The sequence below is a fragment of the Monodon monoceros genome, unplaced genomic scaffold (genome assembly GCF_005190385.1).
Source record: "Monodon monoceros isolate NGI ecotype Baffin Bay Population unplaced genomic scaffold, NGI_Narwhal_1 Super_Scaffold_15, whole genome shotgun sequence".
In the NCBI taxonomy this organism is placed as follows: domain Eukaryota; kingdom Metazoa; phylum Chordata; class Mammalia; order Artiodactyla; family Monodontidae; genus Monodon; species Monodon monoceros.
In genome coordinates, this window is record NW_021703771.1 from 81,115,976 (window position 1) to 81,140,574 (window position 24,599).

At 48.4% G+C, this 24,599-nt stretch overlaps 1 protein-coding gene across 1 annotated transcript in view; it reads left to right on the forward strand.

Moving 5' to 3' along the window:
• IGF2R (insulin like growth factor 2 receptor) overlaps positions 1 to 24,599 on the forward strand; it is a 109,712-nt gene that overhangs the window by 69,040 nt on the left and 16,073 nt on the right. The window contains exons 24-37 of the mRNA XM_029224310.1: positions 803 to 946; positions 1,027 to 1,202; positions 1,465 to 1,552; positions 2,008 to 2,223; positions 9,226 to 9,356; positions 9,586 to 9,683; positions 15,412 to 15,548; positions 16,686 to 16,876; positions 18,360 to 18,486; positions 19,165 to 19,284; positions 19,581 to 19,837; positions 20,107 to 20,325; positions 21,997 to 22,146; positions 24,276 to 24,437. Coding sequence (XP_029080143.1) covers positions 803 to 946; positions 1,027 to 1,202; positions 1,465 to 1,552; positions 2,008 to 2,223; positions 9,226 to 9,356; positions 9,586 to 9,683; positions 15,412 to 15,548; positions 16,686 to 16,876; positions 18,360 to 18,486; positions 19,165 to 19,284; positions 19,581 to 19,837; positions 20,107 to 20,325; positions 21,997 to 22,146; positions 24,276 to 24,437 — 2,216 coding nt within the window. The remainder of the gene's footprint in view (positions 1 to 802; positions 947 to 1,026; positions 1,203 to 1,464; positions 1,553 to 2,007; positions 2,224 to 9,225; positions 9,357 to 9,585; positions 9,684 to 15,411; positions 15,549 to 16,685; positions 16,877 to 18,359; positions 18,487 to 19,164; positions 19,285 to 19,580; positions 19,838 to 20,106; positions 20,326 to 21,996; positions 22,147 to 24,275; positions 24,438 to 24,599) is intronic.

The window sequence follows — 24,599 nt, forward strand, 5'->3', positions numbered from 1 at the left end:
GTGAGGCCGGGGGACCAGGAATTAAGAGGCCGGTCAAAAGCGTGTGTCTTTGCCTGCGTGTGTGTCTGTGTGTGTGCGCACATGTGTCTCTGTGTACTGTATGTTTTACTTTACAGGCAGCATGATAGATGTGTTACATATTTTCTTTGAATGATACTGGAATTGTAAAGCTTCTTTTGAAGAGAATCTAGATACATAATTAATGGTTTTGAGCTATAGTTTGGGATCAGAAGCTGGTTAAGAACGGAGAAGAAAACTAGGGGAAAAAAATCAAGTACACGGTCAGAGCTTCTTCCAGTGTAAGAGAAGAAAAGAACGAGAGGATAAAGCTCCGTAAGGTGTACCTGGATGCTGAGCCGGCTCTCCAGCAGCCCTCATTCTTTGTGGTGGCCCCCAGCCTCACCTCCACACCCGTGGTGATTTGTTGTAATGGAGGTTTTGAGGGTCAGGGCAGGTGTATGTTTCTGTAGGAGAAGCCTCTCGGCTTCCTGTGGATCTCCTCATTTCTCTGTTAAGAATATTTTTATTTTTTAAAAAATATTTATTTATTTATTTGGCTGTGCTGGGTCCTAGTTGTGCCAGGCGGGCTCCTTAGTTGCGGTATGCGTGTGGGATCTAGTTCCCTGACCAGGGATCGAACGCGGGCCCCCTGCATTGGGAGCACCGGAGTCTTAACCACTGCGCCACCAGGGAAATCCCTGTTATGGCCGTTAAGTTCGTGCGTCCTTGGTCTTTGGGGTTGAAAGGCGGTGCCCAAAGCTGCCAGGAAGGCAGGGATTTCCAGCGTTTTCATGTGTTTCAGACCCCGCTGGGAACGAGTATGATCTGAGCGGTCTAAGCAAAGCCAAGAAGCCTTGGACTGCGGTTGACACCTCGGCTGATGGAAAGAGGAGAACCTTCTACTTGAGTGTCTGCAATCCTCTCCCGTATATTCCTGGCTGCCACGGTGAGTTCCGAGCAGTGGACTCAAGTTCGTTCTGCCTTTCCTCCCACCCCCAAGTTCATCGGCTTTCCTGGCCCTTCCAGGCAGCGCAGTGGGGTCCTGCCTCGTGTCGGAAGACAACAGCTGGAACTTGGGCGTCGTGCAGGTCAGTCCTCAAGTTGCCGCCAACGGGTCCCTGAGCATTGTCTACGTCAACGGCGACAAGTGCGGGAACCAGCGCTTCTCCACCAGGATAACGCTCGAGTGCGCCCACACGACGGTGCGTGTCTGTCGTGCCTCATTCTCACGCCCCTCCAGTCTCCAGATCTTCTGTCTGATGTAGAACTTGCCTGAGTTTTCAGGGGTTTTAGGCCATCGATAGGGTTTGACTAGAATGTGCTGTTTCCCCCCAGATCTGATGTGTTTCATAAGTGCCATGTATTTTTCTCGTGGAGGTTAAAAGTTGGGTATTAGTTCTAGCTACCATTTGACTCATTTTTTAAATAAATGAGAACACAGTGAGCCGTTGGTTTCTGTTGTAGGGATCCCCAACCTTTCAGCTCCTGGACGACTGTGAGTATGTGTTTGTCTGGAGAACCGTGGAAGCCTGTCCCGTCGTCCGCGTGGAAGGTAAGACCCAGCCCTGCTCACTGATGCTGGTGAATGTGTGAAGTAGGGGGTGTTTTAACAGCATCTTAGATGTGAAACCCCGTGCATGATCATGAAACGTCCGTTAGTGGACGGACAGCTTCTTATCCTTGATTTTTTTTACTCCACTCCATTGCTCACTTTGCCAGCTACGTTTTCCTCACCTACCCAGACTGATGGACTCTCGGCATCTCACGTGCCGAGAATATGAACGTGGGGTTTGGTTTTGTTTAAGTGGGTCTTCATCCTGTGACCTAAGCTTTTCGAGAAAGCTGTTTGCCAGGCAGTTTGTCTTATGTGTACAGACAAAAGGAGAGAACGTGGAAGTGATGTTTAATGCCTCTGTTAAGACAGGACTTAGCTGATTAAAAGTTGCAGAACTTTTGCCTCAAGGTGTGAGTGTGTGTAATTGCCCTTCCCTTCTCGTGTTCTCGAAGGGGACAACTGTGAGGTGAGAGACCCAAGGCATGGCAACATGTACGACCTGAAGCCTCTTGGCCTAAATGACACCGTCGTGAGCGCTGGCGAATACACCTATTACTTCCGGGTCTGTGGAAAGCTGTCCTCAGGTGTCTGCTCGACCGATGACAAGTCCAAAGTCATCTCATCCTGTCAGGCAAAGCGGGGACCCCAGGGATTTCAGAAAGTGGCAGGTACCATGGTTGTTTCTTCTCTTTTTGCAAAAGGATGGAATTCCACATTTAAGATGTTATATCTTATGATTTAAGATCTAAAGATTATAACTTTCCTGAGTAGGAGGAATGTCTGCTGTGTTCCTGTAAAACAGTGTGTCTTTATTGGAGTATAATTGCTTCACAACACTGTGTTAGTTTCTGTTGTACAACAAAGTGAATCAGCCGTATGCATACATATGTCCCCATATCCCCTCCCTCTTGAGCCTCCCTCCCACCCTCCCTGTCCCACCCCTGTAGGTCACCGCAAAGCTGATCTCCCTGTGCTACGCGGCTGCTTCCCACAAGCTAACTATTTTACATTCAATAGTGTATACATGTCGATGCTACTCTCACTTCACCCCAGCTTCTCCCTCCCCCACCACCCCGTGTCCTCAAGTCATTTCTCTACGTCTGCGTCTTTATTCCTGTCCTGCCACTAGGTTCATCAGTACCATTTTTTTTTTTTTTTTTAGATTCCATATATATGCATTAGCATACGGTATTTGTTTTTCTCTTTCTGACTTACTTCACTCTGTACGACAGACTCTAGGTCCGTCCACCTCACTACGAATAACTCAATTTCGTTTCTTTTTATGGCTGAGTAACATTCCATTGTATATATGTGCCACATCTTCTTTATCCATTCATCTGTCGATGGACACTTAGGTTGCTTCCATGTCCTGGCTATTGTAAATAGTGCTGCAGTGAACATTGTGGTACATGACTCTTTTTGAATTACGGTTTTTTCAGGGTATATGCCCAATAGTGGAATTGCTGGGTCATATGGTAGTTCTGTTTTTAGTTTTTTAAGGAACCTCCATACTATTCTCCATAGTGGTTGTATCAATTTACGTTCTCACCAGCAGTGCAGCAGGGTTCCTTTTACACCACACCCTTTCCAGCATTTACTGTTTCTAGATTTTCGATAATGGCCATTTTTCAGAATGGCCAGGGTGAGGTGATACCTCATTGTACTTTTGATTTGCATTTCTCTAATAATTAGTGATGTTGAACATCTTTTCATGTGCCTCTTGGCCATCTGTATGTCTTCTTTGGTGAAATGTCTATTTAGGTCTTCCACCCATTTTTTAATTGAATTGTTTGTTTTTTTGACATTGAGTTCCATGAGCTGTTTGTATGTTTTGGAGATTAATCCTTTGTCCCGTTGTTTCATTTGCAAATATTTTCTCCCATTCTGAGGGTTGTCTTTTCATCTTGTTTATGGTTTCCTTTGCTGTGCAAAAGCTTTTAAATTTCATTAGGTCCCATTGTTTATTTCTGTTTTTATTTTCATTAGGAGGTGGGTCAGAAAAGATCTTGCTGTGGTTTATGTCAAAGAGTATTTTTCCTGTGTTTTCCTCTAAGAGTTTTACAGTCTTACATTTAAGTCTTTAATCCGTTTGGAGTTTATTTTTGTGTATGGTGTTAGGGAGTGTTCTAATTTCATTCTTTCACGTGTAGCTGTCCAGTTTTCCCAGCACCACTTATTGAAGAGGCTGTCTTTCCTCCATCATATGTTCTTGCCTCCTTTTTTGTAAATTAGGTGACCATATGTGCATGGGTTTATCTCTGGGCTTTCTATCCTGTACCACTGATCTATGTTTCTGGTTTTGTGCCAGTACCGTACTGTCTTGATTACTGTAGCTTTGTAGTATAGTTTGAAGTCAGGGAGCCTGATTCCTCCGGCTCTGTTTTTCTTTCTGAAGATTGCTTTGGCTATTCGGGGTCTTTTGTGTTTCCATACAAATTGTAAACTTTTTTGTTCTAATTCTGTGAAGAATGCCATTGGTAGCTTGATAGGGATTGCATTGAATCTGTAGATTGCTTTGGGTAGTAGAGTCATTTTCACAATATTGATTCTTCCAATCCAAGAACATAGTGTATTTCTCCATCTGTTTATGTCATCTTTGATTTCTTTCATCAGCGTATTACAGTTTTCTGAGTACAAGTCTTTCGCCTCCTTAGGTAGGCTTATTCCTAGGTATTTTATTCTTTTCATCGCAATGGTAAATGGGATTGTTTCCTTAATTTCTCTTTCTGATTTTTTGTTGTTAGCGTATAGGAATGCAAGAGATTTCTGTGCATTAATTTTGTATCTTGCAACCTTACCAAATTCATTGATTAATTCTAGTAGTTTTCTGGTGGCATTTTTAGGATTTTCTATATGTAGTATCATGTTATCTGCAAACAGTGACAGTTTTACTTCTTCTTTCCCATTTTGTATTCCTTCTATTTCTTTTTCTTCTCTAATTGCAATGGCTAGGACTTCCAAAACTATGTTGAGTAAGAGTGCCGAGAGTGGACATGCTTGTCTTGTTCCTGATCTTAGTGGAAATGCTTTCAGTTTTTCACCATTGACAATGATGTTTGCTGTGGGTTTGTCATATATGGTTTTTATTATGTTGAGGTAGTTTCCCTCTATGCCCATTTTGTGGAGAGTTTTTATCATAAATGGGTGTTGAATTCTGTCAAAAGTTTTTTCTGCGTCTATTGAGATGATCATATGGTTTTTATTCCTTAGTTAATATGGTGTATCACATTGATTGATTTGCATATATTGAGGAATCCTTGCATCCCTGGGATAAATCCCACTTGGTCATGGTGTATGATCCTTTTAATATGCTGTTGGACTCAGTTTGCAAGTATTTTGTTCAGGATTTTTGCATCTATATTCATCAGTGATATTGGTCTATAATTTTCTTTCTTTGTGATATCTTTTTCTGGTTTTGGTATCAGGGTGATGGTGGCTTCATAGAATGAATTTGGGAGTGTTCCTCCCTCTGCAATTTTTTGGAAGAGTTTGGGAAGGATGGGTGTTAGCTCTTCTCTAAATGTTTGATAGAATTTGCCTGTGAAGCCGTCTGGTCCTGGACTTTCGTTTGTTGGAAGATTTTTAATTGCAGTTTCAATTTCATTTCTTGTGATAGGTCTGTTTATAGTTTCTAATTCTTCCTGGTTCAGTCTTGGAAAATTGTACCTTTCCAAGAATTTGTCCATTTCTTCATAGTCGTCCATTTTATTGGCATATAGTTGTTTGTAGTAGTTTCTTATAATCCTTTGTATTTCTGCAGTGTCAGTTGTGATTTCTCCTTTTTCATTTCTAATTTTATTGATTTGCATCCTCTCCCTTTTTTTCTTGATGAGTCTGGCTAAGGGTTTATCAATTTTGTTTATCTTCTCAAAGAACCAGCTTTTAGTTTTATTGATCTTTGCTTCTATTTCATTTATTTATGCTCTGATCTTTGTGATTTCTTTCCTTTACTGACTTTGGGTTTTCTTTGTTCTTCTTTCTCTAGTTGCTTTAGGTGTAGGGTTAGATTGTTTGTTTGAGATTTTTCTTGTTTCTTGAGGTGAGATTGAATTGCTTTAAACTTCCCTCTTAGAACTGCTTTTGCTGCATCCCATAGGGTCATTGTGTTTTTGTTGTCATTTGTTTCTGTGTGTCTTTTAATTTCTTCTTTGATTTCTTCAGTTATCTCTTGGTTATTTAGTAGCACACTGTTCAGCCTCCATGTATTTGTGGTTTTTACAATTTTTTTCCTGTAATTGATTTCCAATCTCTTAGCATTGTGGTCATAAAAGATACTTGATACAATTTCAGTTTTCTTAAATTTTCTGAGCCTTGGTATGTGACCCAAATTGTGATCTATACTAGTGGATGTTCTGTGTGCACTTGAGAAGAAAGTGTATTCTACCACTTTCGGGTAGAAAGGTCTATAAATATCAATTAAATCTCTCTGGTCTGTTGTGTCACTTAAAGCTTGTGTTTCCTTATTTTCTGTTTGGATGATCTGTCCATTGGTGTAAGTGGGGGTGTTAAAGTCCCCTACTATTATTGTGTTACTTTTGATTTCCCCTTTCATGGCTGTTAGCATTTGCCTTATGTGTTGAGGTGCTCCTATGTTGGCTGCATAAACATTTATAATTGTTATATCCTCTTCTTGGATTGATCCCTTGATCGTTATGTAGTGCCCTTCCTTATCTCTTGTAACAGTCTTAAAGTCTATTTTATCTGATATGCATATTGCTACTTCAGCTTTCTTTTGATTTCCATTTGCATGGAATATCTTTTTCTATCCCTTCACTTCTAGTCTGTATGTGTCCCTAGGTCTGAAGTGGGTCTCTTGTAGATAGCATATATACGGGTCATGTTTTTGTATCCATCCATTCAGCTAGTCTGTGTCTTTTGGTTGGGACATTTAGTCCATTTACATTCAAGGTTATTATCAATATGTTGTTCCTATTACCATTTTCTTAATTGTTTTGGGTTTGTTTTTGTGGGTCTTTTTCTTGTGTTTCCTGCCTAGAGAAGTTTCTTTAGCATTTGTTGTAAAGCTAATTTGGTGGTGCTGGATTCGCTTAGCTTTTGCTTGTCTGAAGAGCTTTTGATTTCTCCATCGAATCTGAATGAGATCCTTGCTGGGTAGAGTAATCTTGGTTGTAGGTTTTCTCTTTCATCGCTTTAAGTATATCCTGCCACCCGCTTCTGGCCTGCAGAGTTTCTGCTGAAAAATCAGCTGATAACCTTATGGGGATTCCTTTGTATGTTATTTTTTGTTTTTTCCTTGCTGCTTTTAATGTTTTTGCTTTGAATTTAATTTTTGTTAGTTTTATTAATATGTGTCTTGGTGTGTTTCTCCTAGAGTTTATACTGTGTGGGACTCTGTGTGCTGCTTCCTGGACTTGGGTGACTATTTCCTTTCCCATGTCTGTGAAGTTTTCCACTATAATCTCTTCAGATGTTTCCTCAGAGTCTTTCTTTTTCTCTGCTTTTTCTGGGACCCCTGTAATTCTAATGTTGTTGCTTTTAGTGTTGTCCCAGAGGTCTCTGAGATTGTCTCCAGTTCTTTTCATTCTTTTTTCTTTATTCTGCTCCTTGGCAGTTATTTCCACCGTTTTGTCTTCCAGCTCACGTACTTGTTCTTCTGCCTCTGTTACTCTGTTATTGATTCCTTCAGTGTATTTTTCAGTTCACTTATTGTGTTGTTCATCTCTGTTTGTTTGTTCTTTAGTTCTTCTAGATCTTTCTTAAGCATTTCTTGTATTTTCTCAATCCGTGCCTCCATTCTGTTTCCGAGATTCTGGATCATCTTCACTGTCATTACTCTGAATTCTTTTTCTGGTAGATTGCCTATTTCCTCTTCATTTATTTGGTCTTGTGGGTTTTTACCTTGCTCCTTCATCTGTGATATATTTTTTTGCTGTCCCATGTTTTTTGTTGTTGTTGTTGTTGTTGTTATGGGTGGGACTGTGATCCTGTCTTACTGGTTGTTTGCCCTGAGGCTCCCAACACTGGAGTTTGTAGGCTGTTGGGCAGAGCTGGGTCTTGGTGCTGAGATGAGGACCTCCGGGAGACCTCACTCTGATGAATATTCCCTGGGGTCTGAAGTTCTCTGTTTGTCCAGTAGTTGAGACTCAGAGCTCCCACTGCCGGAGCTTTGGCCTGACCCCCGGCTTGTGAACCAAGATCCTGCAACCCGTGAGAGGTGGCAAAGAAAAGAACGATAACAAAGTAAAAAATACAGTCAGACTAGGAAACTAACAGATATGTGAGAAAAAATATAAAAATAAAAATATAGGTGAAACAACAACTGGAAGGTAAAAAGGAACCACAATAGTAAAAAAAAAAAAAAAAAAAAAAAAGAGAAAAAAAAAGTGGAAAAGGCCTTGGCTGTGGAGGGTGGGGCCTTAGCTGGGGCAAGGTTTGGGTGGTGGGCGGGGCCTGTGTTTAGTACCCACAGGGCTGGAAAAGGCCCTGGGGGGTGTAGGGGGTGGGGCTCAGGCTCAAGGAACAGAAGGGGCCCAGGCGTGCCTCCCACCCCTGGTCTCATAGGGTGGGGGACCCCACCTGGGAGCCCAGCAGCCTTCCTGGGTTTGAGTGGGTGGGGCAAACGCCCTTGCTCCTTTCCCGCTCCTCTGGTCCTGGAGAGCCGCCTCCCTGCTGCCTCTCCTGTTCTCTCCTGGCCTGCCTCCCATGTCCCCAGGATCAACCCAGCCTGGAGGGGACCTCTGAGGGTGTAGGGCCCGGTCTGGGAGCTGGGCAGACTTCCCCGGCCGATTGGGCAGGGGAAACGCTGGGCCTGCTCCCTGCTGATCGGAGCCCCTGGGGGTCCCTTCAGGCATGGGAACCCCTCCCCACCTCAGCCACCCCTCAGGGGCGCCGGTCCTGTCGGGTCTCCACTTCTCCAACCCCCTCAGCCCCCCACGTCCTACCAGTTTGGTCGGGGGTTCTTCCCGTCCCCTTAGGTGTCAGGGTCCCCCACCAGCGTCCAGCAGGCGCCTTAGTTGTGGGGAGATGCGAACTCTGCGTATTCCTGCACTGCTATCTTGGCTCCACCCCCGGCCCTCCCCCCCGCCCCCGCGCGCCCAGTGATGTTTCTGATTTCACTTGATTTTTGTCACCATGACATGTACTGATAAGTGTTGATTTCATTCTTATTTAGCAATACCAGTTACCAGTTCTGAGATCATATGTCTTCTTTTTATTCCAACTTTGGGGCGCACTGGACTGTTAATGGGTGTCCTGAGGTAGTACCTTCTAGAACTGAGACAAAGGGGACACATCTCATACAGGGGTGGGCTGCAAAATATATGAGACAGGCTGTTGGTCCTCATGCCGTCTCAGCAGCTGGGCACATGATGATAAGTTTAAGAATCTTTAAGAAAGAAGTTGAAGTAGCTGATGGGGTGAGTACGTGGGCCTCCCTGAGGGGCTGTGAAGAGGAAGTGCCATCCTCTGAGCTCATCAGGCCAGGGGTCTCTGCACGTCATTGATCCCGTGGTTAGTCTATAAGATGGCAGCCTTGAGCGAGAGGAGGACTGATTCTGGTCTCTACAGGGGCACGTGACGGAGCCAGTCGTCCAATAGGCCAGGCACACTTGGTCTTGTGTTTGTTCAGCATGTGTGATGCACCGTGTCTGTGTTGACCAGCCTGGGTCTTCCTGAACTGATCCTTGTTGAACTGGCTGCTTCTCGAGCAGGTCTCCTTACCCAGAAGCTGACCTATGAGAATGGGGTGTTGAAGATGAACTACACCGGTGGGGACACCTGCCATAAGGTGTACCAGCGCTCCACGACCGTCATCTTCTACTGTGACCGCAGCACCCAGGCGGTGAGTGTGCTCAACGCAGCAGGGGGCCGCTTCGCCCTCACCCCTTTGCCTTTGTCTTTACAAAGTGAATCTGCTTTTACATCTCATAAAACTTCCTGGTTGCTGTGTTCACACCTTGATCAGTCTGTGTAGAGTGTAATGAGCAGGCCCATCCCTTACTATTTACATCCTTAAAGCACCGCCTATCTGACGTGTCCCGTTTCACGGACACGTCTCTCCACTTCCGCAGCCGGTGTTTCTCCAGGAGACTTCTGACTGCTCCTACTTGTTCGAGTGGCACACGCAGTATGCCTGCCCGCCCTTCGACCTGACCGAGTGCTCATTCAAGTAAGTCGATGCGGGTGTTGACCCTGGGGCAGTCAGGTTTACTTGATAATATTTTGCTTTAACAGTTAGTGGCCGGGGGCTTCCCTGGTGGCGCAGTGGTTGAGAGTCTGCCTGCCGATGCAGGGGACACGGGTTCGTGCCCCGGTCCGAGAGGATCCCACATGCCACGGAGCGGCTGGGCCCGTGAGCCATGGCCGCTGAGCCTGTGCGTCCGGAGCCTGTGCTCCGCAACGGGAGAGGCCACAACAGTGAAAGGCCCGCGTACTGCAAAAAAAAAAAAAAAAAAAGTTAGTGGCTGGGGGACTTCCTTGGTGGCACAGTGGCTAAGGCTCCATGCTCCCAATGCAGGGGGCCTGGGTTCGATCCCTGGCCAGGGAACTAGATCCCACATGCATGCTGTGACTAAGAGTTTACATGCCACAACTAAGGAGCCCACATGCAGCAACTAAGACCCAGCACAACCAAATAAATAAATAAATATTAAAAAAAAAAAAAATTAGTGGCCGAGCAGGGGACAGGATTAGATCAGTCAGGTGATTTCTCTAAGCCTTAATTCCTGAATGTTAAACTGAGGAGTTGGATTAGGGTAACCGCTAAATCCTTCACGATTTTCATATTCTTTGATTACCTTGTGTTAAGGTACAGGGAAGTGACTGGAGTTGAAACAGGAAACCTTGTATGATTCATGGGTGTGAGTGGATTGGAGTGACCAGGGTGTCCCCTGGCCTCTGCTCTTCCCTGGATGCTGCCTGTGTCTGGTGAAAAGGTGGAGGTCTTCATTGTGTGTGAATTTCATCAGCGTCACCCTCAGAACTGTTACAAAATACACATCTTGGGTTCCATCCCTGGAGATTTTGGTTTCTACACATTTGGTCTACACATTTCTGGATATTTAAGGGACATGCTGACGTTTCTGTTGCATGAGGACCCAGCCTGAAAAGAATCACTGAGTTACAGCATTCCGTCCTGGGGAAAAATTAATCATTTCCCTGTTACCTTCCAGTTTTTATCCTTAATTGAAGAATCAGTTAAAATGAAAGCTTATGCGTGTATATTGTATGAATTCATAAGTGTAGAAAACTGTGTCAGATGAAGTAAGCTTCCCCCACCTCAGCCTCATCCCACTTTTTACCGTGTCTTCTTGTAGTTCTGTCTGGAGCCTTGCATGACTCTAAATGATCAATATACCCGTGCTTGTCAACCTCAAATGGTATCGGTCGACTCTGTCTTCAGACACCAGAAATGTAATTCTGGTCTCCTCTCCCCTCTCCCCTGCCCCGCGTTCATTAGTTCCATTTTTATTTCCTCTTCTGGCTGCCTTTAGAATATGGGATGATACGCTCTAAGCTCTATTTCTTGTTTCATCACCTTTAGACATCTCTTGACTTCCCGCTAAGTAAGATGAGGGCCTTGGATGCTGCCTGTCCTTCAGCCGCTCCTCCCACTGCCTCAGTGCCAGCAGGCTGTCGCTGGTGCATTGCCAAGGTTTAGAACATGTGTCTCCGGCTGGGTAACTCTAATGGTCTTACCTGCTTTATTCAGAGGGTGGCTCTAAAGAATCAGAAACTAATAAGCGGCGTTTGCAGTATTGCATAAACATCATTTGCTGCAAGATCACACGGTCTGATGGGATCTGCAGAGAGACGACATCACCTTGTGTCTCTTAGCTTCCTCTTAACTGAAGGAAGACAGGCTTAGTGTTTAGGTCAGAAGATTCCCGTTTCTTCTGTTTCCGAAGTTGCGCCAAAAAATCATTCCACATTTAGTTTGCTTAATACTTGGGACATAGCTACCTCGACTAGGTTTTAAATCTTGGCATTTTACGTAGTCTTTCTCTTTTATTGTTGACAGAATAATATGCCTTCCCATTGTATCTCAGACTGTCAGGGCTCTTCACGATGCTGTGTCTACGAATAATCACCGTTCTTCTTCAGGAAGGTCTCAGTTCGGATTTGGGCCGTGTGTTTTCTGCTCTTTGATCAGAGCTCATTTGGGGATCACTCCTGGCTTGGATCCGCTGCTTCTTGGATTTCACGCCCTTTGTCTTGGCTTCCTTTTTCGTTTTGTTAGAGTGTATCCTCCTATACTTTAGAGAGGTTGGATGGGAGAGAACCCATGCGTTGTCTGAAAGTGCCCATAACTTGCTCTTAAATCTGATTGGCTGTAGTAGGATTACAGATTCAAATTAGTTTCCCCTCAGTTTTGAAGGCATTGTCCCATTTCCTACAAGAACTGTGTATGTTTGGTGGAAAAGTTAATTGCTCATCTTCTGTTTTCGTGTTTTTACTCCATTCTGGAATATTTTCAGAACTTGAGAAAATCAGCTATCCTTTGGAGATTTTTATTTGGAATTTCAAATAAGTCCTTCTCATCATCTCTGAGGATACTAATGATATTTTTTTTTATTTCTTTTTAAAAAAATCTCATCATGCATTCCCTGAATTATAATTCATTTTCTTTTAATGGTTGCCTTAAACACGTATTTTTGATTTAATGGAAAGCTAAAGTTAGTAACTATACCCATCTCTCCAACAATAAAATAACGTAGAGTGTTGTAGCCCCAACACTCTCTCCCCATCTCCATGGTATTGTGGTCGAGTGCTTTTGTTCTGACGTGTTTTCTTACCTCTTGAATAAGTCATTATTGTGATTTTTAAAAATATCCATTGGTTGCTTGACTATATAAATTTCTTCTTTTGAAGAGGAAAAGAAATGTCTCTCTTTCTTTGGCTTACTCTTCCTCTTTGCATTTTACCCCTTGCTTTTGACTCAATTCTCTTTCTTTAAGTATCTGTTTAGTATAATGCTGTGCATAGTGCTGGTTTGCAAACTATTTGCTTCTGGCCTCTGATGGGGTGAAGAGCTGTGTCACCTTGCACCAGGGACAGCGAAGGAACCAGTGTCCATTACTGGTTCATCTTGTGGCGCTGGCTCCTTCCACGGTTGCTGACTGGTCCTGGGTACAAATCGCACGGTGAGTCACACTGCTTGCTGGTTCGAACAGAGACTCTGTCGAGTTAAATATTGGTCTTTACTTGAAAAGGCTTAGTTTTATTGTCACTAGCTTGGCACAGAATTCCAGGTGAGTACTTTTTGTGTGTGTGTCAGCACTTTGAAGGTCATCTACCATCTTCCGGTGCTTAGCATTGCTGTTAGAGAATCTGCCCCCGCCCGTCCTGTTTTCATTCCTTTGTAGATAACCTACCTTTTCTGTGTATTTTCTCTCGTATTTGTTCTGCAGTCTCAGTCTGTTTTGTTAGGTATGGCTTTGTTATTTATGTTGGTTGGAAGTTGATGCTTTCTAAGTTAAAGATGAATGTCTGTTATTCACTTAGGAATATTTGCAGTGATTGTAGATTTGAAGGTTGCCTCTAACCTATTCTGTTTCTTTTCTTCTGGGACTTGTATTAATATCTTAGGCTTTCCTATTCTATCCACCATGTCTTTTACTTATTATTTTTTTTTAATTTTAAGAAAATTTATTTTTTCATTTATTTATTTTTGGCTGTGTTGCGTCTTTGTTGCTGCATGCGAGCTTTCTCCAGTTGTGGCGGGCGGGGGCTACTCTTCGTTTGTTGCGGTGCACGGGCTTCTCATTGCAGTGGCTTCTCTTGTTGCGGAGCACGGGCTCTAGGCATGTGGACTCAGTAGTTGTGGCGCATGGGCTTAGTTGCTCCGTGGCATGTGGGATCTTCCTGGACCAGGGCTCGAACCCCTGTCCCCTGCATTGGCAGGCGGATTCTTAACCACTGTGCCACCAGGGAAGCCCTCACCATGTCTTTTAGATATCTTATTTATCTGTTTCTGGACTGTATTCTGTTTGCTTAGACCTATTTCCAACTTAGCGATTCTCTTACCAGCTGATTTAACTTGCTGTTTTGACTGTTCCCTTTTTAATTTTCATGACTGTCCTTTTCATGTAGGAGTTCTGTTTGGTACTCTTTCTGTTTTAAAACTTACTTTAGAAACAGTTTATTATTTTTTTTAACTTAAAAAAGTTTTTAATTTATTTTGGCTGCGTTGGGTCTTAGCTGCGGCACACGGGATCTTTGTTGTGGCATGCGGGCTTCTCTTCAGTTGTGGCGCTCGGTAGTTGCGGCGCGCAGGCTTAGTTGCCCCACAGGGCATGTAGGATCTTAGTTCCCCAACCAGGGATGGAACCCACGTCCCCTGCATTGGAAGGTGGATTCTTAACCACTGGACCACCAGGGAAGTCCCTGTTGGCACTCTAATTCATCATTTCTTCCCTCCATTCTACCCCCCCTTCTTTTATTATAGTTTCAATTTCTTCTTTTAGGTCTTTAACCATTTACAATAAGTCTCTATCAGATGGTCTATTATATGAAGTTCTTAAGGACCTGCTCTTGCAAATAAATACCTGTGTCTCCCACATAGGCTGGTATCAATGCCAGCTCCATCCTTTCGCTCTCATCCCATTTATGGTCCGTCAACTTTCAAAATGCCTGGAGTTCTATCTTCCGGAAGCACCTCCCTGCCCTGTTTCAGGCCATCTTCATCTCGCCCCTACATCGCCGCAGTGGCCCCTCAGGGGTCCCCTGACCCACGCTGGGCTAGTCCCGCACAGTGATTACAGTGGCCCTGTTAGACTGTAAGTCGGCCCAGGCTGTTGCTGCGACCCCTCAGTGCAGTGAAGCCCCTGTCTCTGCTGGCTGGAACGCTCCATGTGATGCTGCGCTCAGCGCCTGCTGTGTCACTCCTCGTGTCTGCTCTGCTCCAGCCACATGGGGCTCCTTGCTTTCCTGTGAGCGCACCGGGCTCTCTGCACCTCAGGCCCTTTGCTCCCGCTGCTGCCTCTGCCTGTGCTGCGCTTTGCCGGGTCCCCGCGTGACCGGCTCTCCCGCGTCTTTCTGAGTTTATTCAGAGGTGGCCTCCTCAGGAAGGCCTTCTGCAGCCATTGTCTAAAATCTCACCTCCTCTTTCCCCTCCCAAACCTCATACCCACCTCCCTGCCTTTTTCCCCTCTTCTCTCTAATTGCCATCTGACGTCTGTACGTTTTACAATATTACCTTGTGACTTCTGCAGACTTAATAAAATGGGCGATTTTTATCTCTCCTTCAACACAGTAGCCCCAGTTGGCATGTAGTTTTTGAATGAATGGGTGATTCACGGGTGATTCACAGTCAGTCCCCTCTGATGTGCTGAGGTTACCGCCTGGTGAAGTGGCATCTGTGGCTGTCCTCTGTCTCCACCTGGGTCTGGCGCCCTGCAGAGGGAGTGTTTGTCTTGCTTACCATTAACTCTGCACCTGGCGTAGGGCTGGCGCTCGGTGTTTGTCCCTACTTGGGGTTCATGCAGTAAGTAAACCGTTACCTGAGCAGGTCAACATCAGCCTGGTTTATTTCAGTGACTGTTGGTGTCCTCCAGCTTGGACAGGGCTGCCCGGGCTGCCCTGGGCGCTGCGTGTCTTAGCTGTCTGTGTACCCTTGTCTTCTCACCGGCCTGAGCAGGACAGGTGCTTACTCTTAGCTTTTTTTGGTTAATACATAATTTTGTTGAGCTAAGGCTTGACATTTCCTGAACTCAAGCTGTGTTGTTGCTGGTTCCGCCTGGATCTGGGAGAGTCCAGTGTCGAGTTCTGTCCCTGGCAGGGTCTGATTCCCAGGGTGTCGGGCGTAGACTCTGCCTTTATACTGATCCTTTGCAGACGGAGCGCTAGCCTCCGTTAGAGTCCAGCCGAACCTCACCGTGGTGCTTTCTTTCCTTCAGAGACGGGGCTGGGAACACCTTCGATCTCTCATCCCTGTCGAGGTACAGTGACAACTGGGAAGCCGTCACGAGGACGGGAGCCACTGAGCACTACCTCATCAACGTGTGCAAGTCTCTGGCTCCGCAGGCCGGCTCGGGTGAGTGATGTCTCTGGTGGAGGTGCTCATGGCTTGTAGTGAATTTATGGGTGCAGAGGAAGTAAGAACGGATTCTTCGATGGCGCATTGCTCTCTGACACATGAGTGGTTTTGCCAAGAAGCAGCAGGAGGAATTATTTGAGGGTCTTGATGACCCATCCCTGGCGTGGTCCAGGCTAAATCGGTGCTGAAGGCTCTGTTGGGAGCGTTGTAACCATTGTTTGAACGTGGGGAGCTGGAGGGTAGGTAGAAATAATCACCGTGGCAGGTAATTCTTAGCCAGGGCAGGAGATAGGAGGGTGGGAAATGGAGTTCTGGGTATGTGCCCTCTGTATTCATTGAGAGCAGAGTGGGTGGGGTCTTGTTAGGATACACCCAGACCCTTGGTGCCAGTGATGAGGCTAGAACTCAGTTGTGCCCGTGCAACTGGGAGCAGCAACCCACGGAGACCTTGGTGCCATCCACGGCCCCCTGGGATCCTGGGGACGAAACTTGTCCCGTTTTCTTGGAGTTTTATGCAGCCTCACTGAGGCAGCCTCTTGTCTGGCTCAACTCAAACTGGGCACTGTTGCTGTCTTTTTTTTTTTTTTTTTTAAAAACAAAAACCCCAGAAAGTTATTTTTCTCCTCTGCATGGTTGAGGCCATGGCCCACTTCCCCTTGTTTTGTATGCTGGCTAGATTGGTGACGCCGAGGCTCTTATTAATCCACGAAGTGGGACTCGTTCTTTACCCAGGGCAGATGACTCAGACATTTCGGGGACTGGGAGATTGGCACAGTTCTTGGTGACTTCTTAAAGTAAGATAGCACGTGAATAGAGGCCATTTAAAATGTTCCACGGGCGTAATCTAGGTGTTTCAGCTTCATCTCATTTGGGGATCAGAAATAATTGAGGCTGTTCTGCCTTGAATTCTCCCCACACCCCATGCTCACCCCCAACCCATCTGTGGTAAAACGGCGTTTCATGGAGTGAGAACTCATGGTGTCATTGGCATCTGACTTAATGAGAGAAATCATTTATATTCTGAGGTAATTGTTAGAATCAACTGTGTCACGTGCCGGACGTTACGTCCCTTGTTAAGTCCTAGACTGGACAGGGGCTGACGGTCACTCTTAATTGTCTCTGCTTGTGCTGCAGAGCCGTGCCCTCCAGAGGCGGCCGTGTGTCTGCTGGGTGGCTCCAAGCCCGTGAACCTGGGCAGAGTGAGGGATGGCCCTCAGGGGAGCGAGGGCATGACTCTCCTGAGGTACGTCGATGGTGACCCGTGTCCGGACCAGATCCGGAAGAAGTCAACCACCATCCGCTTCTCGTGCAGCGAGAGCCAAGTCGTAAGTGACGCAGCTGTCTCGGCCCCAGTGCGAGTCCAGGGTCAGCGAGACTGATGTCTCACTTCCTGGGATGTGAGTTGAAGAGCTCAGGGTGACCCAGCCTAACAAAGGGCGTGGGCGGCGCGGCTTGGGCCCATGGTCCCGGGGTGTCCACCCTGGCAGTTCTTGTTCCAGAATTTGGTGGTTCTCTTTGGAGTTTGACTCAGATCCCTGAAGGCCGCAGAGAGAACTGGTATTTGGTAACCTGCCCTTGTCTTCATGGAGGCACTTGGGTAAAGCAGAAGGTCGGGCAGACCCGGTTCCAAGGTCGCTCTTCCACTTCCTGGCCGTGGACCTCGGTCACTTAACCTCCCTAAACGGGGCACCTGTTACCAGCACGAGCTTGGCCTGTCCTGCCAGATCGCCATGAGGTTAGAGAGAGGAGGCGTGAAGCGCCGGGCACTGTTTCTGGCCTGTGGTTGGTGCGTGGTAACTGGGTTCTCGTCTCATCTCTGGATGATTCCTTCCCTGACGGGTTGGTACATGCAGTGCAGCAGGTGGGGGCTGAATTAATGGTTTCTCTGGACTGTGTTTTCACCGCGGGAGCATCTCTGCCACGGAGATTAAGGTGCAGCCTGTGTGCTGTCTTGTAAGATTCGGGAGTGAGGTCAGGCTGGCCCAGTGCACTGCATCCTCATTGTCAGGACAGAGCACCGCTGTCCGGCTGCGTGTGGCCAGCTGTGGCGGGAGGAGCCTGAGGTCTGCCCCCTTGACGGGGTGGCAGCTGAGGTTCCGCCTCAGGAGGCTGTGCAGAGGCTGAGCCTGGACCCCTGTGCTGCTGGGGTCCGGACTCTTGGGCCCCCATAGACTAGCTCAGCTGTGTATCTGAGGAGAGAGGCTCACGGCAGAGCAAGACAGCTGCTTGGTCCGTGGAGGGCTCTGCACGCGGGTGCCGGGGGCTGGTTCATCTGGGAAGGAGGGCGCTGCTGCACGAATCTTACCCTTTTACCCTCGCCGTGTGGACGAGACACGTCTGAGGGGCAGGGAGCCTTAGCCCAGGTGGTGGAGGGATTAGTTAGTTCATGACTAGTTCCCCCTGAGGGTCTTCCTGTTACGTCCATCATAACAGATGTTGGTTCCGTTTTTCAGGACATTATCATTTATTTCCTCATTCGTGCCTCACAGTAGCCCTTTGAGCATCCTTCGCCACCCTGTCCCCGACCCCACCTTAAAAGCCTTAGCTGTAGGAAAACGTCCCTGCCCCCCGAGTGGATTTCCGGCTCTGTCTCACCCTGTGTGTGTCAAGCCCCCAGGGGTATCTCAGGAGCAAACCCTGACCCTTTGCTTCTCCCCAGTCTGCCCTCGTCCCGTGAAGACACCGAGACGGGTGTGTCACGGGCTTGTGGTGTGTCACAGGGGAGCTCCTGCTCGGCGCCAGTGGGCGCCGTTACCTGCATCAGGCGCGCACCCTGTCAGCAGCTGTCTGCCCTTCGCTTGTTTCTAGAACTCCAGGCCCATGTTCCTCAGTGCCGTAGAGGACTGCGAGTACACCTTTTCCTGGCCTACGGCCGCTGCCTGCCCTGTGAAGAGCAACGTGCACGACGACTGCCAGGTCACCAACCCCTCCACAGGTGAGGGCCGCTGCCGGCCACCCATCCCCACACCCTCAACACACACACACACACAGGTACACACGCATACACGCGCGCACACACGTGGGCACACGCGCACGTGCATACACGTGCGCGTGTGCACGCAAGCGGCGAGAGACCCAGTGTGAGGCTGGGGGGCAGGCACCCCGGGCAGCAGCATCCTGTCTGTGGGTGCGCGTTTGGCCTTTTCTGCTGGATCTGCCCGGTCCTGTTGACTTGTGGTTCTTCAGCGGAGAAGAGACTAAGCACCTCCCTGAAAGCCGTGCTCCCCGTAACTCCTGTTTCTGGGGTGCTGGTCCCAAGCTTTAGGCTGGCGGAGCTGGAGTCAGTCTCCCGGTCCTTTCAGAGGAGACGTGGGGCAACGAGGAAACCACAGGATCTCAGCTCTGGGGCCCGGAAAGGTTTGGGGCTGGGTCACTGGCAGCGGGAGGGATGCCGACGGGCCCTGCCAGCCCCACTGGAATCGCCGTGGCCGCTGTGGCCCAGGCGCAGGATGACGCCCTGGGTACTTTCTGGCTGTCAGGAAGGTTTTGGGGACCGCGTCGGTGAAGGGGGGCAGTGACACGTGACAAGGAATCAGGAGGCCCGATGGCCGGCAGGATCTGTGTGTGAGCGCCGGTGATGGGTCACGGTGTCCCCATCCTTTCCCCCGAGCAGGACACTTGTTTGACCTGAGCTCTCTAAGCGGCAGGGCCGGGTACACTGCCGCCTACAGTGAGAAGGGGCTGGTCTACCTCAGCGTGTGCGGGGACAACGAGAACTGCGCCCCTGGTGTAGGTGAGTGTGTGTGGCCCGCCCTCCCGGCCCCGAGGTCGGCCTCGGCCTCCGCGTCCCTCCGGCGAAGAGGTCAGATGCCTTCCTTCATCGGCAGCAGTGGGCTGGTAGGGGTGCGGGGGCTTCGTGGCCACGTGATGGGATACTAGATGTGTAACGTTTGCCAAAACCACACGGGACCCTCCAGAGTGTTAGCTGTGAATTTCAAAGTCTGGTTCTGCAGAAAGTTCTCATCGGAAAGCGAGTGGTTTGAATCCGTAATTGTGTGTTTTCCACTCTCCCTTCTGTGTTTGGGACAGGGGCCTGCTTCGGACAGACCAGGATCAGCGTGGGCAAGGCGAACAAGAGGCTGAAGTACGTGGACCAGGTCTTACAGCTGGTGTACGAGGATGGCTCCCCCTGTCCTTCCAAGACCGGCCTGAGCTACAAGAGCGTGATCAGCTTCGTGTGCAGGCCCGAGGCCGGGCCCACTAACAGGCCCGTGCTCATCTCCCTGGACAAGCAGACGTGCACACTCTTCTTTTACTGGCACACGCCCCTGGCCTGCGAGCAGGTGGTGAGTCGGGCTGGGCACGTGCGGCACGGCCCACCCAGGGGCCCTGCTCCACCTCTCCTGCGACTCCCTCGGGCCCCCAGCCTGTCTCACCCACTCCTGGGGCCCCCGGTCATACTTGGTTCAAAGTGCCCGATGTTAGGTAACCAAGCATTTGGGGGCACTGCTTCCGCCCTTCGTGCTTTTTTGGATCAGCTTATATTGTCGTGGGTGACTTGGTGGTCGGGAACACGTATTGCACACACCAACGAGGCGTGTTTCCTGCTTGACAGACGGAATGTTCGGTGAGGAACGGCAGCTCCATCATCGACTTGTCCCCCCTCATCCACCGCACCGGGGGGTACGAAGCGTACGATGAGAGCGAGGACGACGCCTCTGACACCAGCCCTGACTTCTACATCAACGTCTGCCAGCCGCTGAACCCCATGCACGGGGTGCCTTGTCCCGCCGGCACTGCTGTGTGCAAGGTTCCCATCGACGGCGCCCCCGTAGTGAGTAGGGAACCAAGGGCGGAGACCATCCTGCGAGATTTTTAACAACCTCCTTCATGCCGTGTTTCTGGCTTTCACTGGAGACTTTTCAGGCAGAAAGAATGGGGAAATGAGCCAGGACTACGTGAGTCTGAGTCCACTAGGGGAGGCGGGCTGTAAGGAATCGTGCATCGAGCTGTCGGCGGATGAGGGTAGTCGGCAGTTATGGGAGAAAACGTAGACACACACGTGTAGACACACCGTTTAGTATCAGGTCAGAAGGCTCAAGGATGTCGATGGAACTTGGTTTCTTGGCTTACACGCGGGTCTTGTGTCATTGAAACGCTTGTGAAGTGCAAGCAGGTTCTTTGGTAAATGAGTTGTAATTAAGGGTATAAGCTGCTTTGCTAATAGCCAAGTATTCTGCCTTCCGTTATAGATTTGGAACTCTAAACCTTGTCTCCATGAGTTGTATTCATGCTTTGTCAAATTCTTGGTATGTTTTATTTGAAATGCATTTCAAAAGTGGTGTGTTTCTCTGCATTCTTTAAACAGTGAGTCCTGTCATAAGGTATCTAGATGTCCTTCTAAAAAATGGATGTTCGCTGTGGTGTTGGTGGGGAGAGATGTTGGGAGGGGTGGGGAAGTTGGCTGTGTTATGAACTTGACAGAGGCGTAGCTACGTGACAAGTGCAGGGCCTGGAGCAACCAGATGTTGGCAGGAAGTGCTGTGGTGTCAGCCTTTCTAGTGGTGCAGGGGGGAGCCTTGGTGTGAACCACTTGCTTACCGATCCAGTCTGCTTTTTCCATCTGGCTACCTTTTCTCAGATTTAAAAAAACGCAGGAAGTTCTCTAATTAGAGAACTAATTAGAGTGTTGTGTCATTGTGGACCTAACATGCCCCACAGTGGTGACCAAAGCACGTTGTGGCTTCATTCACACACACATACTCATCTCACACACACACTCGTCACCCACACACTCACACGATCATCACGTGCGCACACACAGTCGTCACACCCTCATCTCACATGCATCTCACGCTCATCACACTCATCGCAAACTCATCTCACTCACCACACACACACTCACACACGCACAGTCATCACACACACTGTTCCTGGCCGGGCACTTTCCTTTCACTTGCGTGTTCATTTGCTCGAAAACACTTGCTGAGCAGCCAGTGTGTGCCAGGGGCTGTGCGAAGCCGCAGAAGATGGCGGGGAGTGAGTAAGCGTGTGCTCAGTGCCCCCTGAGGCCACGCTGTGGGCACCACCGAGGAAGCAGCTGTCCCGGCGCAGTGCTGGGCGGGATGAGACGGGCATCGTTGGGGCAGCCACGTGGGCTCCTGCTTCCCACCAACCGGAGCCAGAGACTGTGCAGCCACCCCGGTGTAACTGGGGAGAGAAATTCCTGTTGCCTGGAATCGTCAAAAATTGACCCTGAGTAGAAGTAGAACCATTGTTATTAATGTAGGACCGAAACTGATAACCACTCTGGCAAGCTGAGGTTTCTTTGTGGTGCCTTACTGTCAGGACGTTTCAAGTGAGCTGCCAATTGACCCAGTGTCTTTAGGTGCTACTCATCTTTGAAACAGATGGCATGTAACTTTTGCAATTCTCTGCTAGCCGTTTCTCCACTAACTTGGGGAAAAATTACTTTTCTGAAACATTGCTTTTTTTCTTTGTTTAGGATATTGGTCGAGTCACAGGACCTCCGATACTCAATCCCATAGCTAACGAAGTTTACTTGAACTTTGAAAGTACTACTCCTTGTCTGGTGAACAAGCGTTTCAACTACACCTCGCTGATCGCCTTTCATTGTAAGAGGGGTGTGAGCATGGTAAGTGAGCGCCTGTTTACAAGGTAGGAGCCAAAGTGTGGGTCGATGAACCAGAGCTGGAAACCCATAAAATCTGTTTCGGACCAAGAGTGCCTGTATTCACAACGCCTGTCTTGCATCATGTGGTATGCCAGTGGTGCACGGAGTAACTTAAAGCCATTAATTTAACAATAAGTAAGCCCACCCTGAGTTACCAGGGCAGATTTTGCTCACAGAGGCCTGTGGTAATTTAAAAATGTGAAACACTTGAGCATAGAAGCGGCCTTCACCTTTGCCTACCGATATACAAAAGTGTCAACTTTAGTTTTTTTTAAAAAAATTACAACATTACTGATCTTATTCGCAAGTCAGATGTTGTGGCAGCTGTAATCACTCAGGACATAATCCAAACTTTGGAAGTTGGCAAACGAAAGAAGACCTCTGGAATCAAAATAGCTACAACAAATTCGTACAACCTGCTTTTAAGGAGGCCATTGATTTTTGTTTTACATGCATTTAAAAAACAGAACTGGTTTCCATTTAAAAAAAAAGTGCTATTTTATAAAGAGTTTTGCATTAGTTTTCTCTCGACCTCGCTCTGAGAATGGAAGATAAATTGGTAGATTGTGGCCCCTGTTTTGCACTGACTCAGAAGGGCCGCCTGGTGTCACATGGCTGTGCAGGGGCAGCTGGGCGCCCACCCACTGCTCCAGTGGAGAACTCTTTGCTCCAGGCAGCCTAGCTTTCGGGCCCTTACCTGTGCTTCTGAAATCTCTAAAACTCCAAAAGCTTACAATCCTTTGATGTGAGTGGACTGGGGCTACTTATGGTCTGTATTTGTCACAGCTAACGTGAATATGTAGAAGTGTTAATGTACTTGATTACAGGACCGTGTGTGTGTGTGTGTGTGTGTGTGTGTAAGAAACGCATATCCTTAACTGCCTCTGAAAACCCTGAAGGTGAGGAATTCTAAGGCTCTTGTGGCTGAAGGAGTGCAAGTAAAGGTCGTGGTTCTGTAACATGGAATCTCAGTAAGATGACATTCTGATTCCCTGGCCTATAGCAGGTTTGTGGGGGGGGGGGGCTGTGGCTGCCACAGATGGGTGACTGGACAGTGGCAGGAAGTGGCCTGGCAGCAGCCTGCTGAGGAGGAACAGACAGTACCGTCACTGAGAGAAGGGGGAGAAACAAACCATTGCTTTCTGGGGCCTCTGCATATAGAGCCCCACAGCTCCCAGACAGACCTTTCCCTGTTCAGAGACTGTTGGGTGTGAGGATAATCCTGAGTGATCAAGGCGAGGGAAGCCGTGACCGTCGGCTCCCTTGTCTCTGCAAGTGGGGGCGTCTGGACACACGTCCGCAGGTACCCCTGGACTTGCGCTGGTCTCGGAGCAGCGGTGCGCTAAGAGCGATCGGTAATTTGGGGTTTTAGAAACGGTATCTCACGCTGCGTGTGCAGTCAAGTTTGGAAAGATTTTCAAGGAGATTTTATTTCCCTGTTTTTTATCTTTGGAGATATTTTATTCACTTACATTTATAGAAAAACAGATTTTCAGCTACAGCTAAAAATGAAATCCCTCATCTGTTTTTGCGGCTGTTGCTGAATGAGGGAGGGAGAAAGCACCTTGATTTGTATTTATGATACTTGGCCTGTGGAATGTCTTGCCAGGTCACTTCTCTGCCTTGCTGTAAACACCCTCAGTTTCCAGAGTCGGTGGAGCAGAGATGCATATACAGAATCACCTGCCTCCGTCCTTTGCGGCGGGGAGGGTCTTGGTTTCACACACTTCTCTGTCACGGCGTTTAAAGATCCCTTCCTTTCTGCTTTTGAGCTGGTAGCGTGGAGCATTGAGACGCTGTCCCTCTCTAGGTGCAGGGCCACAGCCTAGGGGCAGCGAGGAGCTGGGGCGTGGGCAGGCCTGCCTCGCAGTGCTGGAGGGCAGTGCTGCTTCCTTGCCGCTGGCAAGGACGATGGCTCCCTCCTCTTGGAGAGAGGCCACCGTGGGTCACCCCGAGCCCCTGGCGGTCTGGAGGCAGCGCAGGAGCCCGCAGCCCCCGGGCAGGTGTCTCTGGCACTTGGCGGGGGAACAGGGAGGACGCTGTGCTTATTAACCCGCGTGGGTTCAAGCCCGAGCCCTTCCTTAAAACAGGGGACTCCGAAGCTGCTGAGGACCAGCGACTGCGACTTCGTGTTCGAGTGGGAGACCCCGCTGGTGTGTCCTGACGAGGTGAAGGCAGAGGGCTGCTCCCTGACGGACGAGCAGCTGCACTACAGCTTCAACCTGTCCACCCTCTCCAAGAGCACCTTCAAGGTAGTGCTGCTCCCCCGGCGCCCGCCATCTCGGGGCCGCCGCCTGGGTTCTTTCTGACGCTCGCTTGCATTTCGCAGCGTGGCACGTGTGATCATTGGAGGACATGTGGCCACGAGGCAGTGCGTGGCCGGGGGTGGCCTTACTCTGTCCCGGGTGGGGCTC